General features: G+C 55.9%; 2 protein-coding genes across 3 annotated transcripts; both read right to left on the bottom strand.

Moving 5' to 3' along the window:
- Positions 1 to 48: 48 nt before the first annotated feature.
- On the bottom strand, positions 49 to 4,205 carry PRSS8 (serine protease 8). Of its 2 annotated transcripts, XM_003998697.3 has the most exons (6): positions 3,827 to 4,205; positions 3,532 to 3,549; positions 1,928 to 2,090; positions 1,394 to 1,665; positions 1,141 to 1,307; positions 49 to 1,017 (listed from the first exon to the last, which is right to left on the bottom strand). In XM_003998697.3, the coding sequence occupies exons 1-6, from the start codon at positions 3,909 to 3,911 to the stop codon at positions 709 to 711; spliced, it is 1,014 nt and encodes a 337-aa protein (XP_003998746.1). In that variant the 5' UTR covers positions 3,912 to 4,205; the 3' UTR covers positions 49 to 708. The 2 variants fall into 2 exon arrangements, with proteins under 2 accessions (XP_003998746.1, XP_019676240.1); XM_019820681.2 differs by lacking the exon at positions 3,532 to 3,549 and having other exon boundaries at positions 3,827 to 4,203.
- Positions 4,206 to 6,310: 2,105 nt separating this feature from the next.
- PRSS36 (serine protease 36) lies at positions 6,311 to 15,392 on the bottom strand. The gene is made up of 14 exons (XM_045048282.1): positions 15,356 to 15,392; positions 15,031 to 15,066; positions 14,125 to 14,287; positions 13,402 to 13,682; positions 11,881 to 12,047; positions 9,824 to 10,073; positions 9,586 to 9,715; positions 8,999 to 9,255; positions 8,753 to 8,916; positions 8,114 to 8,351; positions 7,856 to 7,997; positions 7,303 to 7,568; positions 7,102 to 7,223; positions 6,311 to 6,833 (listed from the first exon to the last, which is right to left on the bottom strand). The coding sequence occupies exons 1-14, from the start codon at positions 15,390 to 15,392 to the stop codon at positions 6,552 to 6,554; spliced, it is 2,535 nt and encodes an 844-aa protein (XP_044904217.1). The 3' UTR covers positions 6,311 to 6,551.
- Positions 15,393 to 16,053: the final 661 nt, after the last annotated feature.

Here is a 16,053-nt window from a genome sequence, read left to right as displayed (position 1 = left end):
AGAGGCTAAGAGCTGATGTTCTTTGTTGCACTCCACACACAGAGCCAATTGTGCTCAAAACATTTTACTCCTTGTTCTTTCTACCCCTCACCCCAGATCCAAGCCCAAGCCCAGTTCCGGTGGGGGCTCAGTCCTCCGGAGTCTAGGAGTTGAGGTTCGAGGAGGGCATGGCAGCTGATGGGGCAAGATTGGGGCCTTTTCTGTTCTTGAAAACATGCTGCCCAGAGGCAGTCCCCGCTCAGAATACAGGAAGAAGGTGAAGTGATGGGGCTCATCAGGCAGAACTGGTAGGGTGCTAGAGCCAGTTCTTTAGCAGCAATTAGCTGGGCAGGTACCCAGTTTTCTAGAAACAGGGTAGGGAGCCTTGGCTCATTTTCATAGCTAAGGGTCCTTGGGGGCTCCATAGGAGCCCAGTGAGTAGGGTTGTGAACAGTAGGTGGGGGTGGCTAGAGGTCCTAGCCAATACCACAGGTAGTAAAACACCTGACTGTGGACCGTAGTTGCAAAGAACAAACCCAGAAGAGTGGGCTCAAAGGTCAGGATAGTGCCCTGGACTCCCACAGGGTTCTGGGAGGAAGGAGTGGCTTAAGCCAGTCCCAAGACCCAAAAGATGTCAGGGAAGGGCCAGGTCCATTCCTGGGCCAGGCATCTGTCCTTGGGGGCAGTGTGGAAGTCCTGGAAGCGGGGTCAGTTCTCAGGATGACTAGCTCAGCAGAGGAGGCCCAGGCTCAGGCCTAGTGGCAGCAGAAGGATGAGCCCCAATACGGCCTGGGCTGGGGCAGAGTTGAAGGCCTGGTGGTTGACACAAAGATGGCCATCGGGCTGAGACTCCTGGATTTGGGGCACCACACGAGGCTGGAGCTCTGTCACATGATAGTGAATCCAGGAGGCATAGCTGGAGGTCAGAGTGTACACGCCAGGCCTGTTGGGGGCCCCACAGGCATCGCCCCAGCTCACAATGCCTGCCAGGTACCAGAGGCCCCCCACAAGGCAGGAGAGTGGGCCCCCAGAGTCACCCTGAAGAGAAAAGTCATACAGTAACTGTCAAGACTAGGCCCCAGGCCTCCAGTCATCCACGCCAGCCCCATCCGGCCCTCATCTCCCAAGATGCGCTCGTCTCACTGGAACCCCTGCATTTACCTGGCAGGCATCCTTGCCCCCCTTCACATAGCCAGCACACAGCATGTCCTGCTGGATAAAGTGGGGCTCCTCAGGTTTGGCGTCAATGTTGTACAGACAGTTACATGTCTCTCGGCTGATCAGTGGCACCTCAAGTTGCTGAAGCTGCCGGGGGGCCAGGAGGCTCACTGTAGGAGCAAAAGATGCTTACCTGGGGCCTCCTACCCTAAGTCAGGCACCCCTCCATGCCTCTAGGCATCAGCGCCCACCTCACCTGAGGGCGCCACGTGGCCCCATCCAGTGACAGTACATTGGAGGCCATTGGGGAAGGAGGCGTTGGCTGCAGGGAGGCAGATGGGCCGGATGTAGCGGGAGAAGGTGACAGGGCTACTGAGACGGAGGAGTGCAATGTCACCCTGGGAGCCCTCCTGGTGGTAGCTGGAGTGGGAAATGACCTGTGCCACGGTGCGGACCTCGGCCTCAGGCGTGTAGGAGTCCAGCTGGTGGGCCCCAAGCTTTACCTCATAGTCTTCCTTGACGTGCTCCCTGCAGGCAGAGGGGCCGAGGCTGGGACCCAGGAGACCTCTCCTAGTTCCCTGATCCCTGTGGGCTTGTTATATCCAACCCCAGATTCTGATCCCAAACTGCATGCTAGTTTTACCCTGTGACCTGTCACCTCTGACCTTCACTGCTGACTGATCCTTTCAGACTTTATTGATACCCCTCGACCCAACCCAAGAATCCCAACCTCTGGCCTAGACTGATCCACCTTTGACTTCCCCCCCCATGCCCACCACCCAGCTGGTACCTTGGGAAGCAGTGAGCAGCTGAGAGCACCCACTGCTCAGACACGAGAGAACCACCACACGCGTGGGTGCCATCGTAGGTGATGCTGACCTGCCAGGGCCACTGGCCAGCGGCTGCACTGCTACCACCTGTGATGCGTGCTTGGGAGGCCACACCGCAGAAGGCTGCCCAGGGAGGAAGGGGAGGGGGTCAGGTCCTTCTGGGGCCCCCATACCAGGTCCTCAGCCCTGCCGTTCCCCATATAGCCCAGACAATCTGGTTTGGAGCTTGGGAAGTGAGTTTGCAGGAGCCAGCTACCCCTTTGTCCTTGCCCCGCTGCTCACTGGGCATGGTTAGTTCTGCCCCCTTAACCACCCTCATTACCTAACCCAAGTTTCATGCGCCTTCCTTTCTCTCAGATCCTCCTACCTTCCATTCAGTCCACTCCTTACAAGTCAGAAGATCTTTATAAACCACAAATCTGATCAGGTCATACCTCAGCTTAAATCCTCCCCAGGCTCCACATTGCCCTTAAGATACATTCTCTACCTTCCATGGCACTACCATTTACTCCAGCCATCCCTCTGGACATTTACACTGGGCCACACACTTGTTTGCCTCTAGACCTTTGCTTATCCAGGTCCCTCTGCCTAGAATACCTTTCTTCATCCCTACTCTGCTATGCAGACCTATTTGCCTACAGAGACCATTCAAATGTCAGGCACTCCTTAACCTGCCCTGAGCCTGCTGGCTGAGTTAGACAATGCTGGAAGCTCCCAGGGCCCATACTTTCCCCAGCACTGCCCCATCACACAGTCATGATGGTCTATGACTGTTTCAACTGCAGCAATCTGGGCATTCCCTAGTGACAGGGACTGGAGCAGATCTCCTTGTCCCCAGTGCCGAGCACAGGGCTGGACACACAGAGTGGTGGATGTGTGTTGAACAAACAACAGGATTCCCACACTGAACATCTGGTTTCCAGGACTGCCTCACCCCCACCGAGGCTGCCGTTTGGAGCAGGACCCAACAGCCTTTCACAAAGTCACCTTCCCCGGAGCAGGGAAAACTGCCCAGCCAAGCTCCTCCTTCTCTCCTCATAATAACTACAATAGCTACTATTTAGTGACTGTTCAAGCAATGCCAGGCTGGGAGAGGGCTTTCACTTCTATCTCCATGACTCCTCACTGGGCCCCAGGAGACAAACATAACCAACTTCCATTTTTGAGGTGAGGGGACTGACCAAGGATACATAGCCAGTAGTATCTGGTGAAGTGGGAATTGAAAACCAGACTCAGAGTCAAGTGGTGAGCCTTAGAAGAAAGGAAACCTCTGGTTCATTTTCCTCAAAGGACCCACCTTTGGAATCAGATCTGGGTGTAAAATCTCAGCGACACCTCTTATTGGCTGTGTGCTCTTGGCTAAGTCACTTCACTCTCTACCTCAGTTTCTTTCTCCGAAGAATTAGGGCTCTAATCCCCATCTTTCAGAACTAATGGGGGGATTTACATAAGGTAATAAGAGTGGGTGAGATGGCCCTACAGAGAGGGTCAGGCACTCATGAAACACTCCATTGGAATCTGAATCCCGGTTCCCTTCCTTTCCCCTCCCCCATGCAAGGCTCACCTTCCTGCCCATCAGCTCCTGGAGGGAGAGAGCAAGAGGAAAGGGTAAACAGGAAAGACCAGAGTTCCCAGGCCCCTTAGCACCTACCACTTCTCCAGAGGACGGTCCTCCCCACCCCCTTGACTCCCCGGAGGCCGAAGCTGAAGGGAGAGACAGAGGCCAAGATCTAGGGAGGCTGAAGCTGGGGGATTCTTGAGCCCAGGATAAGGGATGTGCCCAGAAAAAGATTATAGCCTCAGTTTACGTGCACCACCCCTTCCCTGAGCCCCACACTCTCTGACCCACACATACTCACCAAGACCGGACCGGAATAATCCAAGTAAAAGCAGAATGGCCACAGCCTCCAGCTGTCTAAGTCCCAGGCCTGCCCTGTGGGCCATGGCCCAGAACCAGGGCCCCTGGGGAGACACCAGGCACCCAAGGGAAGGGACCTGGGGTTGGTTTCGAAGGCAAGATCCAGGTGTCGGGCCCAGTGGGAAGGGATCCTAGAATCCTAGAATCCGCGCTGGGAAGGGGGAAGAGATGTCCAAGGCAAGAATAAGGCACAAAGGGAGACGTTGGGGTTTCCGCAGCTGCCGGTGAGGACACGTCTCCCGCTCGGTCTGGCTACGTAGAGACCTTCTAGAGTGGTGGATCCGTGGAGAAAGGCACCTACCTGCCTGCCCCTCCCCTAGCCCCGCCCTCCTCACTTAGCTCCGACAGCTTTTGTTGCCAACACAGTCCTAAGTCCTCCCAGACCCCTAGGCCCTGTGTGTGTGTGTGTGTGTGTGTGTGTGTGTGCGCGCGCGCGCGCGCGCGCGCGCGCCAGGAGGGACTGGAAACCCCTGACAGCTGCACTCCTTAGAGTGTGACCCAACTGCCGTTTGCCCCAGGTCTTTCAGGTCTCCCAGACCAGTTATGTCCCCCAGGGCCTGGCCCAGCCTTTGTTGTCCTGGGGCCACTCTGCTCCTCCTTTCTTCCCTCCTTCAGCCTGGTATCTGAGCTCAGGACACCTGGGTCTGCCCTGGACCTGCCGTTTCAGGCCCTTCTATAGAGCCTGCGGCCTCCTCTGTGTGTGCTGAGGTGTGGTGAGTGCGACTGGCAGTGCCAATCATCTCATAAATATTTCCTGAGTGCCTACTATGTTCCAGGCACAGGAGACAAAACAGACACCATCTCTGCCTTCGCTGAGCTCACAGTGAAGTTAGAGGTGACAGCTTTGAATCAAGTAATCACATAGCAATTATAGAATAATTTCAAGGTAGGCCCTCTGATAAAGAAGAACGGGTGCTCTGGGGGCCTGTTCGCAGGAGCCTGGCATAGGCTGGCATAAAGAAGGGTTCCTCAAGAAGGTGTTGTTACAACTCAGGCCAGAGGAGCTATGAAAGAGTGTTAAGGCAAATATGGGAGGAGAGTGGTCCAGGGAAAGTCTCAGGTGGAGGGTGCAGGTGGCACAGGTCCAGGAGAAGAAAGCTCATGTGACCGGGTTGGGGTCAGGTTCATCCTAAATCAGTGTATAAGTCTGTGGACAACTGGGCATGTGTGTTGGCTTCAAGCCTCAGAAAAACAGACCCCACTTCCCCACCTAATTTCCATAAGACTGGGGACCTCCCAGCCAAAACTTTGGGGCCTCTCCTGGAGGGCAAGGAATTCCTGGAGTGGGTGAGGGGCTAGAAGCTAACTGGCTAACTCGGAGGGAGTCTAAGTCAGGGAAGAGGGAGCAACATTGGACGCTGTGGTGGGTTTGGGGAGAGGATGGGTGTATTAAATGTTTATGGGGAATGGCATATGGGTGACTGGGTATGGGACACAGGTGGGGATGTATGTCCTTGTGGAGATTCAGGGGAATAGTCTCTTTGGGATCTGGCAGCTAATGATAAGCCTGTCCCTTTAAGAACCTCTGCCCCTCTCCACAATCTCCCAGGAACTCCCTGCTTCCCCTCCCCCACCCTCTGCCCACTCTACCTATAGATGGTGACTCCAGCCCCTGAGGTGACCCCTCTGCCACCCTTATCAGCCGGCTTCCACCCTAGCACTTCCCCTTCCCCGGGTCTCCATTTGCCCTTTTTCTGTACTCAAACATCAACCTTTTCCATGACCTATTCCTGATGCCCAGCCAGGGGTGTTCCCCACTACACTGGGAGCACTTCATGGACTTATCTATCAGACCCCAGACCCCATGACTTAGTAGTTAGCAGGGAATGTGGTTGAATTCATGCAGGGAGGTGCACTAGTAAACGGTGGGTGAGGTAGTGGGATGTACATACAAGGACACATGCTGGTGCCCAAACTCTGGAGGCACTGGGCAGGATATGAAAGTGGACCCTTGAAGGGTCCCACATAAGTGTCACGTGTGTGTACTGGGGGCACTGGAGGTGTACACTCTGGGGCATTCATCAGGGTGTGTTTAGGAGGGGTAGCTGTCTGTAGATATAGGATAAGGCAGACAGACCCTCTGCACTCCCAGACTCCTGGACTCTTCCTCTAACGCTCACCCTCAGTCTGGGAGGGGTGGAGGATGGCAGGGGGCAGAGAGAGAAGGGAAGTAGGGTCTGAGCTAGGGCTGAAGTGTCTATCAGGTGCTAGGGATGCTGATTCCACTGGGGAGGTGACACACACCCAGCTGCCACCCAACCTCCCCCGCCCTGGGGCAGGAATGAAGGACAGCTGCCACGTTATCAGGGACACATTTCCTGGGAGCCCAAGGCCTGACTCACAGAGACCCAGAAGGGATGGGCCCTATCCCTTGGGCTTCCCCCAGCCCCTCAGCCTTCCCCCAGCAATGCCACAAGGCCACGTGTCTGTGTTTACACCTTTATTGGCTGCTTCCCACTGCCCCCAAGGATTCCCGTGCCCAAAATAGCCAGGCACAGAGGCCCAATAATCCGAAGCCGCTGCAGTCCGGGTGGGTGGGGCCCTCTGGAGGTTCCGGCTAGGGAACAAAGCCGGTTAGGCCACATTCCAGCCCTACAGGGCGGGAAGTGGAGGGCTGGAGGGGGTGGAGGAGGAGAAGGAGAGGCGGCCAAGGGACCCAGGCCCCCTCAGCCCTGGATCAGGGGGAGCAATAGTAGCAGCAGGAGCAGAGCAGCCTGAGGGGAGCCTGAGGCCCTGGCCAGGTCGGGGGGGCAGAGGTCGCTGCCTTCAGGGGGCCAGTGGGGGTAGCCATTGGGAGGCAGGAAATGGGCCTCCCCTACTGTCTGGGCGATCCAGGCTTCTTCAGGGCCAATGGCAGCAAATAGCTCCCGGCTCCCTCGAACAGCCATGCCCATGAGGACCCAGGAGCCTCCTTCGGTCTGGCACAGGAGCGGAGGTGCTGAGGTCACCTGCAGTGTCAGGGCCAAGCCCAAAAGGGTCTCTTACCCTTCCTTCTGATTCACAGCACCTTCTCCTTAGAGTCCAACCACAAAGCACCACTTCTCTACATCCTTAGGCATCCAGGCCCCTGGTCTCTCTCCGAGGTCCAGCTAGGAAGCACACTTCTTCCCATTTGGGACCCAGCACTCAAGAATTCCAACCCTGCTCTCTCTCTAGGGTCCAGCTGCCCAGCACTGCCTCTCCCCTCCCTGGACCAGGACGCCCAGGCCCCTTTACCTCACACCTATCCTCTTGACCCTCTGAATACAGAACACAGAGAGTCCCAGGAGGCAGAATGCCTTGATAGAGACAGTGACAGAGTCGTGGCGTCAAGATGGAGACAGCTGCAGCCACAGGAACTAGAGAGAGGAGAGAGGGTTGTCACAGGGATTCTGGCCTTCAGTCACCTCTCACACCCAGGACCCTGGGCTCTCTCACCTCGGTCTCGGGGGTCCTTCCAGCCCAGCACCCAACAGCTGGCCCCCAGGGGGATACCCCCTGGGTGAAGGCAGATGGGCAAGGCTGATGGCGAAGGTTCCACCCGGGAGCTCAGCTCCAGGAGGGCAAGGGGGGGCCTAAGTCCCAGGTGTCGGGGCAGACGGATGCTGATGACCAACCGGGATACCTGGTGGCCCTGTGGGAGGGGGCTAGCCCCTGCCCGGCCCAGGTACACTTCAATATAAGGCACTGTTGTAAAGCCCGGCCTGTTGGAACAAAGCCCAATGTGACCTCCTGCTCCCCGAATTGCTATAAAGTCCTGCCCAATCCAGAGGACAGGGCAGAATGAACTCCAAGGTCATTCCACTAGCTCCTTCATTATTCCTCTTTCCAAATTTCTCTTCTATCTCAAAACACTTGTAGTGGTTCCCTGTACTGTAAGAGCCCTAAAGGGATTATATCCCACTATTTTAAAAGTCCTTTTGAAAAAAAAAAGTTCTTTTGCCCATCTTTCCATTTCTTCCCTCTTGCCCAAGAGATGGGTGAGACCCACCTGAGGACACAGTGAGTGGCTGCCACGACCCAGCCTGGGGCCACTAGGATCCCAGTGCAGACTTGATTTCCAGCCACATGCACTTCTGCCAGCCAGGGCCACAGGATACCCATCACAGCTGGCTCTGGCCGCAGGCCACAGGCTAGGGGAGAGGAGGTGACCACCTAAGTGAGGGCTCCACAGCTGACCCCTGAAGGGTCTGCCATGGATCTTAGCACACGCAGGAGCCCCAAAGCCCTCTTAGCCCTAAGCCCTCACCACCATGTTCTGTGTGAGGGGGACAAGCCTGTGTCTCAGTCTCCTCCCCCTCAGGGCCCCAGTCCCAAGTCAGCTGGTCTTCCAGGTAGGCTCCCCGAGTCACATGGCTGATCCATGGGCCATGGGTCTGCAGGGGGTAGAAGGCTCTGGGACGTAGGCAGCCACTGGAGAAGTCGCTGATTCCAGCCAGGAACCAGGTCCCCTCTTCCTGGCACAGAAGGCTCCAATGAGAGTAGTTCTGCAGCAAGAGCATGTGCAAGTTGATGAGAGGCTATCAAAGGTCCTGGGGCTTTCCTGTACTTCTCTCTCTCTCTCTCTCTCTCTCTCTCTCTCTCTCACTCAGACAAAACAAGTCCCACCTCCTCCAAGCCAGGCTCCAATAGTAATCTGTGTAAGAAGTCAGCCCTCACTTTAAGATTCTCTTTAAATCTAGGGGTAGCAAAAAGGTCAGACATCGCCCAGGGCCCGTCTCAGGCCCCTCCCCGAAGTCCTCCAGGTCTAGGCTCCGCCCCCAGCGAGAGGCCCCGCCTTAATCCCGTCCCTGCCCGCAGAGTGCTCGGCCTCTTTCCTAGTTCCTCTCAGACCCTGCCCTGGCAACCACTCGCATTAAGACCCGCGGGCCCCGCCCCCGTCGCTCACCCAGCAGCGGCCCGCCTCCTCCTCTTCCTGGTAGGCGGGGCAGAGCGCGTGTGGAGGGTCTCCTGGCGGCGGCACTGACTCCCCCTGGCGGCCATACAGGCAGTGACACCACCAGCCGCCCAACAGCTCCGCCTCAAGCAGTGTGCTGGGTCCGGGCTCAGGTTCTGGAAGAGAAAAGAAAGGGAGCCTGCGCTGCAGAGGAGTCCGGCCCGGCTCCGCCCAGCCCTGCGTGGGGCCCCTGCTCACCCCCGCGGCCCCAGCGCGCCAGGCGGCAGCGGCTCCTGGGCAGGAAATAGTGTTCTGGGTGAGGTAGGCACACTGGCCGCGAGGCGGTGCTCAGGTTCACCGGCGTTTGCAGCTGCAGCAGCGCCAGATCCGAGGTGTCGTCCCATGAGGCATTCTCGTGCGGCACGAAGCGTGCCACCAGCTCTGCGCGCGGACGCGAGGGCAGTAGCACGCGCCAGTTGTCTAGGTCTCGGGGCAGGAGGTCTGAGTTGATGGGGCTGCGGGTTGGGGGAAACTGGGAAGTGGGCCACATCCTGCGCACTCGGCTCAAACCCACACATGTCTGGCTTGGACTCTGGATTTCCAGAGAACCCGGCATCCTTGATAGAATTTATACTACCCCGTACTTGCCCCCAGTAGACTAGGATCCCGCTTTGCAAGCTGGATCCTACACCTGCCTGTGAAACCCCGCACTCCAGACCGATGTGCCCTTCCACCCCTACTCCTACCCTACCCAGGGGAAGGGCTGGGGACAGGTCGATAGTGTCTCAGGCCGATGGGGGGGGGGGTGCGGAGGGGAAAAAATCTAAGACTGCGTTTTCACTCACTCCAGAAAGCAGCTGGCAGGTGCCAAGACCCAGCTTTCAGACACCAGCGCCCCATGGCAGGGTCTGGATCCTGGCACCATCACCCGCGCCTCCCAGGGCCAGGTCCCTGGCCTTGGTGCCTTCCCGCACTCTGAGGGGTGAGAGACTTGGGTCAGGGGGCCTCCCAGGCCACCAGCAGTTTCCACCCCAACTCAAATCTTCCATGTCCAGGTGACATCTAGGGGTCCTTCTCCCTTACCTGGCAGGGCAATGGTGCAGTTCTCATCAGTGGGCTCCCAGGGACCTGGCTGGGGCTCCCAGGACTGGGTGGGAAAGGCAGGCCCAGGTTCTGAGCCCATCACCTGTTCCCGTATCCATGCCTCATAGGGGGCCACAGCAGTGAAGACTCCAGGGCGGTTCCTCCGTCCACAGCCAAAGCCAAAGCTGGTGATTCCTGCCTGGAACCATTGGCCGCCTTCCTCACAGACCAGGGGGCCCCCAGAGTCTCCCTGATGGTAGATAATTCAGTGTCAGGGGATCAGCCCAGGGACCCACCAGCTTATACTAGGCCACCTCACAAAGATTCTAAACCTCTTCTTGTTGCCAAACGTAGAGCCATCTTCTGGAAACTGGCCCTGGCTGTACTTGTCCTCTGCATTCCCTGCAACTCTAAACAGAAGAAAGCTTTCTAAGGCAGAAAGGCTGATGAGCAGCCAAAGCCAAAGGCAGCAAGCTAATGCATTAAAGGCCACGTTAGAGAGGCCTTCAGGTCTCATTCAGAGCCAACTGATTCTTGTTCAATAAATGGCTCAAATAGGGGTGCCTGGGTGACTCAGTCGGTTAAGGGACCAACTCTTGGTTTTGGCTCAGGTCATGATCTCATGGTTCGTGAGTTTGAGCCCTGCATCTGGCTCTGTGCTGGCAGTGTGGAGTCTGCCTGCTTGAGATTCTCTCTCTCCCTCTCTCTCTCTGCCCCCCCCACTCTGTCTCTCAAAATAAACTTTTAAAAATTAAAAAATAATTAAATGAAATATTCAATTTTTCAGTTACACTAGCCACATCTCAAATGTTCAATAGCCTATTTTTCCTTAATTTTCAGAGGAGGAAATGGGTTGGATGAAGTGGTTTGTCTGAAATAGCCGAGTTAGGATGGGAACCCTATTCAGATCCCATATCCAGGAAAGGAAACAACAACAACAACAACAACAAAAATGTGGCTAGTGGCTATCATACTGGACATCACAGGTATAGAACATTGTAGGAGGTTCTAATGGACAGTGCTTGGTTTAGAGGAATTTGAATTGTTTGCAATCCTGTCCAAGAAGGCAGGGGATTATGTCCCTAGGTCTTGGAACCTCGTAATTGGGAGGGACGCTGAAGACTATCTAGCTTGAATTCCCATCACCACCATTCACGCTTGAGTGCCCTCAAAAATGTGTGCCATTGGAGGAAAGTTCCTGGGGGAAATGGTTAAAATATACTATGTTTTGTTTTCAGCAAGATATCTGGAAAATTCTCATCTGTGAGGAATTAATTCATTTTTTAAAATGAACCTACTAAGTAATAGGTGCGGTGCTATGGACTGGGATGGGGGATAATAATAATAGCTAATGCTTATTTGAACTCTTATTAAAGACCAGGCACTGTCCTAAGTGCTTTTATTTTTAAAAAAAATTTTTTTTCAACGTTTTTTATTTATTTTTGGGACAGAGTGAGACAGAGCATGAACGGGGGAGGGGCAGAGAGAGAGGGAGACACAGAATCGGAAACAGGCTCCACGCTCTGAGCCATCAGCCCAGAGCCTGACGCGGGGCTCGAACTCACGGACCGCGAGATCGTGACCTGGCTGAAGTCAGACGCTTAACCGACTGCGCCACCCAGGCGCCCCCTAAGTGCTTTTATATATACAAATTCCTATAATCATCATAGCCACCCTATGAAGTAGGGTGAGGCCACCTATAAAGTATCATCTCCATCTTCCAGATGAGAAAGTCTGAACATATGGAGGTTAAATAACTTAGCCAAGGTCACACAGCTAGTAAGTGGTGGTGCTGGACTTCCAACCGGGTTGACTCACTCTGGAGTCTTGGCAGGTAACCTCTGCACTGTGCTGCCATAAGTAACAGTGCCCTCTTGTTGAGCCCCAAGTTCTGTCCATTTATAATCTTCTCATCAATCCTATCCGTTGGCAATCTTGCCCTCTTTTTGCAGATGAGGCTCAGAGACATTGAGAGAGATATTTGTCTATTCCTCATGCTTCCTATTGGTTAGGGCTCTGCCTGGCCCTGTGAGGCAGATGCAGGGGCCTCCCCTCACCTGGCAAGTGTCTCTGCGGCCCTCCGGGTAGCCAGCACACAGCATCCCTGGCAATAGCTGGAAAGTGAGGTTGAACGGGCCAGGCCGGCTATAGAGACACTGACAGGCGGCCTCTCCCAGCAACCTGAGCTCCACTTCTTGTAGCGCCCACGGGAGAGGCAGGGGGTCTGCAGGTCGAACCAGAGAGCAAATGCTGTGAGGCAGATAGGAAGTCCCCTGTGCCCCAGCTCGGCTTAATGCCCTTCAGCTGCCTCCTGGACATCTACTTAGATACCCCATGGCACCCTAGACTGCTACACTCAAAACTAGTCATTGTCACCTCCTGCTCCTCTCTGTTCTTCCTATATCCTCATCTCAGGAATGGCCCTATCAAGCACCTAGTGAGAGCCTCCATGGATGGTTGTGCAGTGAGAGCAGTATCCAGACAATAAACGAGGCCTGTGCGGGCTAAAATCACTAAGATCTGAGCCCTGACATGGGCTGTGTCAATCTTGAGAGGGCACGCTTTTCAACAAAGGTGCCATGTAGACTAAGGTGTGGTCCTGTACCAAGCTGCCAAGCATGGAAGCTGGGTTGTCAGCTGTGACCCCTGTCTCAGCTTCCTCTCCCCAGTCAGTTCCCAAGTCCTGAAAACCTCTCATTTGTGACTTCTTGGAATTGTCACTGCAACTGCCCTAGTTTAGAAGGTACAACTTTGGGCCTGGATGATTGGCCCAGGCTCCTCACTGGTGCCTGCCACAAGGAGGTGTTCAAGAAATACCTGTTGAATGAAGGAAAGATGAACTGAACGAATGAATGAGTGCAAGTAGGGAGAAGACAGGAGGTGGGAAAGTAGAGAGATGAGTGAAGGGAGGGGAGGGGAGGATGGGAGGAAGAGGGACAGGGGAATGGAGGGCAGAAGCTGACATTGCTGAACGCTTAGGATATGCCAGGTGCTGTGCTTTAGTGCACCATCACCTAGGGCAAAAATATCTGAAGTACATTAATAACTGCTGTTAGGTATTGTGCTATAAACTTTACATGGATTTTCTCATTTAATCCTTAACCCAACAACCTCACGAACTGGGCACTATTTTTCCTTAATTTTCAGAGGAGGAAATGGGTTGGATGAAGTGGTTTGTCTGAAATAGCCGAGCTAGGATGGGAACCCTATTCAGATCCCATATCCAGGAAAGGAAACAACAACAACAACAACAACAACAACAACCTGGAAGGAAAGGTGAGGAGGGAATCGGGGTGGATGAGTCAGTAGTCTTAGTTTGAGAGCCCTTGGGGAGGAGGATAGATGGACAATTGCACAGCATTTACCTGCGGCGTGGCAGAAATCTGCGCTCCAGGACCCCACCCAAGGCGCCACTCGGTGGGCCCCGCCTCCTGAGCCCCCCCCCCCCCCCCCGCCCTGAGGGCCCACCCACCCAGGGCCCAGCTTTTAGGACTCGCCCGAGGTCTTCCCCCAAAGACCGTTCAGTAGGCTCCACCTCTCCGGTAACCTGCTTCCCGGGACCCCTTCACCTCACTCACCCGCTTCCTGGATGTCCCCCCAGCCAGTGGCCCAGCAGGCCGTGCCATGAGCGAAGCGGTGCGAGGCCCGCGGCAGGCAGATCGGCCGCACGGCGGGGCCCAGCCGGGCGGGCGAGGCCAGGCGCAGGAGGGCCAGGTCTGCGCCCAGTTCCACGCTGCTGTAGTTGTCCGGCACGAGGATGGCGGCCACCGCGCGGGCGTGCGCGCTGTCCAGAGGCCCGTCCTGGGAGTGCACGCCCAGCAGTACCGACCACTCGGTCGCGGGCTCCAAGGTCCCGTTCCTGCGCGGAGGCCCAGGCAGGAGGAGGTTAGGTTGACCCCAAGGTGGGGACAGACTCTCGTGGGGGTGGGATCTCGCTCAGAGCGAGGGAGAAGGTGGGATCAGTAGCAACCCAGGAGGGGCAGAGTGGGATCCAGATTAGGGGCTAGGGCGATCCAGGTTGAGATAGATTCCCAAAAAGGGGAGGAGTGGATGCGATTTGGGGATGATTGATTGGGGGACATTGGAAAGACGGAATTCAGACCCGGATATTTGGTGGAGCGGTGGGTCGAGTCTGCAGGTGGCGTCCACCGTATTCAGAACAAGGATACCCTCGAAGAGAACTTCGAGGTTGGGCAGGGAGACTGGCGCAGCTCGGTTCCAAGTTGGCGGTGAGTGCATGGGATCAAGCTGCGGGGCTGGCTTGGCTTTTGAAGAGGGTTTGGACGTGGGCGAATACTCACGTCACGAAGCAGTGAGCAGCGGAGAGCACCCAGGAAGGGGCGATGAGGGAGCCCCCGCAGATGTGGCCCCCCCTCTGATGCAGGCTCACCTGCCACGGCCAGCTGCCTGGCTGCGCTTCTGAGCCCCCCATGATTCGGGTAGAGGGCTCAGGGCGGCCGCAGTCTGCAATGGGGAACCATGGAGGTCATAGCCTGCCTGGTCCCTAGGCACGAGGCCCAGGTAACTCAAGACAAAGCCCTGTCTCCCGCGCGGCTTCAGTTTGCACCTCTGAACAAAGAACAAAGAGGACTTAGGCACTTTTTTTTTTTTTTTTATGTTTATTTATTTTTGACAGAGGGAGAGAGGAGAGAGAGAGAGAGAGACAGAGCATGAGTGGGGCAGAGGCAGAGAGAGAGAGAGAGAGAGAGAGAGAGAGAGAGAGAGAGAGAATCTGAAGCAGGCTCCAGGCTCTGGCTCTGAGCTGTTAGCCCAGAGCCTGACACGGGGCTCTAACTCAGGGGCTCTAAGTCACCAACCAGAGATCAGGACCTGAGCCAAAGTGGGACCCTCAACCGACTGAGCCACCCACATGCCCCAGGACTTCCACCTTCCTCACTGCCTAGCCAGGCTTAACCTTCTTTAAGATCTGAGGAACCCCCACTCTCCTTACCTAGATCTTCAGGTTCTTCTTGGGTAGGACTGAGAGCTGGGAGTTGGAGGGTAAAGAGAGAGGAAGGTACTGGTGACTTCCAGTCCCTGACACTTCCCAGTCCCCATCTTCCTGTTCTCCCTCCCCTACCTCTCTCCCTTTCCCCAATTCTCTGTTCTTTCAGCATCCCCTTGGAGCACCCATGCTACCCTTCCCATCTTTTCTGCCTCCCATGTGATACACCCCCCACACCCACCCCCCAGTCCAACTGCCTTACCTGAGTCCTGGAGAGCTCCTGGGATGGGGCTGATGGCTGGAAAGAGGGAAGCAGGAAGAGGCTAGAGACCTATAATTTGATGAGTCCTCCCTGCCTCCCTGCCCCCAAGCTTTAGAGCTACGCCATCTCCTGGCATCCAGGCCCCTTTCCCCTCTGGTAGGCTATTCTCCCTTCTTACACCTCACTCCCTCATTCTTCCTGATGTCTTCCTCTCTTTCCTCCTCTGACACCCCACTACCCACACAGAACCCAGGCGTTCTGCTTTCCAGCTTCCCAGATACTAAGGCCCAGGTCCCTTGCAGCCATCTCTTATCCCCTGAGTTACCAAGGATCACAAATGGAAGGAGCAGGTGCTGGGACATGGCACATTTGAGTCAGCTGGAGGCACGGAGATGGGTGAAGGTCTGCTCCCAGCCACAGCTCTGTCACAGCCTAGGCAGCCTGTGACTCCTGATGGTCCCAGGAGCTGCCCCACCCTCCCTGGCTGGAGCCCATCTCCGGCAATCTGAGAGGATCTAGGGCTGGAAAGGGGAAGCAGGGAGCCTAGAGGCCCCACCCAGAGCCCTGTGAGCATCTCATATCTCTGGAGGCCCAAGGTGGGGGTGGGAAGCAGATGTCCTAGCTCCAGGACACTGTTGGGTGGGGGGTGGAGGAGTGGAGAACCCTGTGGGCAAAGGTGGAAGATGAGGACAGCTAGGTGCTGTGAGGCTGATGTTCTGGGTCCTTGGTGAGGCGGGCTGTAGGTTAGCTCAAGCCCTTGGGATGGAGCAGGTGGCCCCTCAGTGGCGTGACTCACCAGAGACCTCACCTCTATTCGGGGTGCGGCTTACCCCAGTGGCTTGGCCTTTTCTTCTCACACAGCTCTGGTTACTGGAGTTGCTGGCCAGGTCTGGGAAGGGAGCCCTAGGGAATTCAATCCCATCCCAACAAAAGGATCACAGATTCCGTCAAGTTGCGCAGGGCCAAGGATTCTGGGAGGGGCCTGGGCAGGCTGGCACAGCCAAAAGGACGTCACCCTTTTCT

Source organism: Felis catus, chromosome E3, assembly GCF_018350175.1.
Source record: "Felis catus isolate Fca126 chromosome E3, F.catus_Fca126_mat1.0, whole genome shotgun sequence".
NCBI lineage: Eukaryota > Metazoa > Chordata > Mammalia > Carnivora > Felidae > Felis > Felis catus.
This window is presented reverse-complemented; position numbering and strand designations above follow the sequence as displayed.

Excerpts from the sequence above, each read along its gene's own strand:
- PRSS8 (XM_003998697.3), bottom strand. The coding sequence starts at position 3,911 with ATGGCCCACAGGGCAGGCCTGGGACTTAGACAGCTGGAGGCTGTGGCC. Across the intron at positions 1,308-1,393 it reads GGGCCACGTGGCGCCCTCAG|TGAGCCTCCTGGCCCCCCGG; the intron begins GTGAGGTGGGCG and ends TTGCTCCTACAG. Across the intron at positions 1,018-1,140 it reads GGGGCAAGGATGCCTGCCAG|GGTGACTCTGGGGGCCCACT; the intron begins GTAAATGCAGGG and ends TTTTCTCTTCAG.
- PRSS36 (XM_045048282.1), bottom strand. The coding sequence starts at position 15,392 with ATGTCCCAGCACCTGCTCCTTCCATTTGTGATCCTTG. Across the intron at positions 13,683-14,124 it reads GCTGCTCACTGCTTCGTGAC|GAACGGGACCTTGGAGCCCG; the intron begins GTGAGTATTCGC and ends GCCTCCGCGCAG. Across the intron at positions 7,224-7,302 it reads GAAGGACCCCCGAGACCGAG|TTCCTGTGGCTGCAGCTGTC; the intron begins GTGAGAGAGCCC and ends TCCTCTCTCTAG.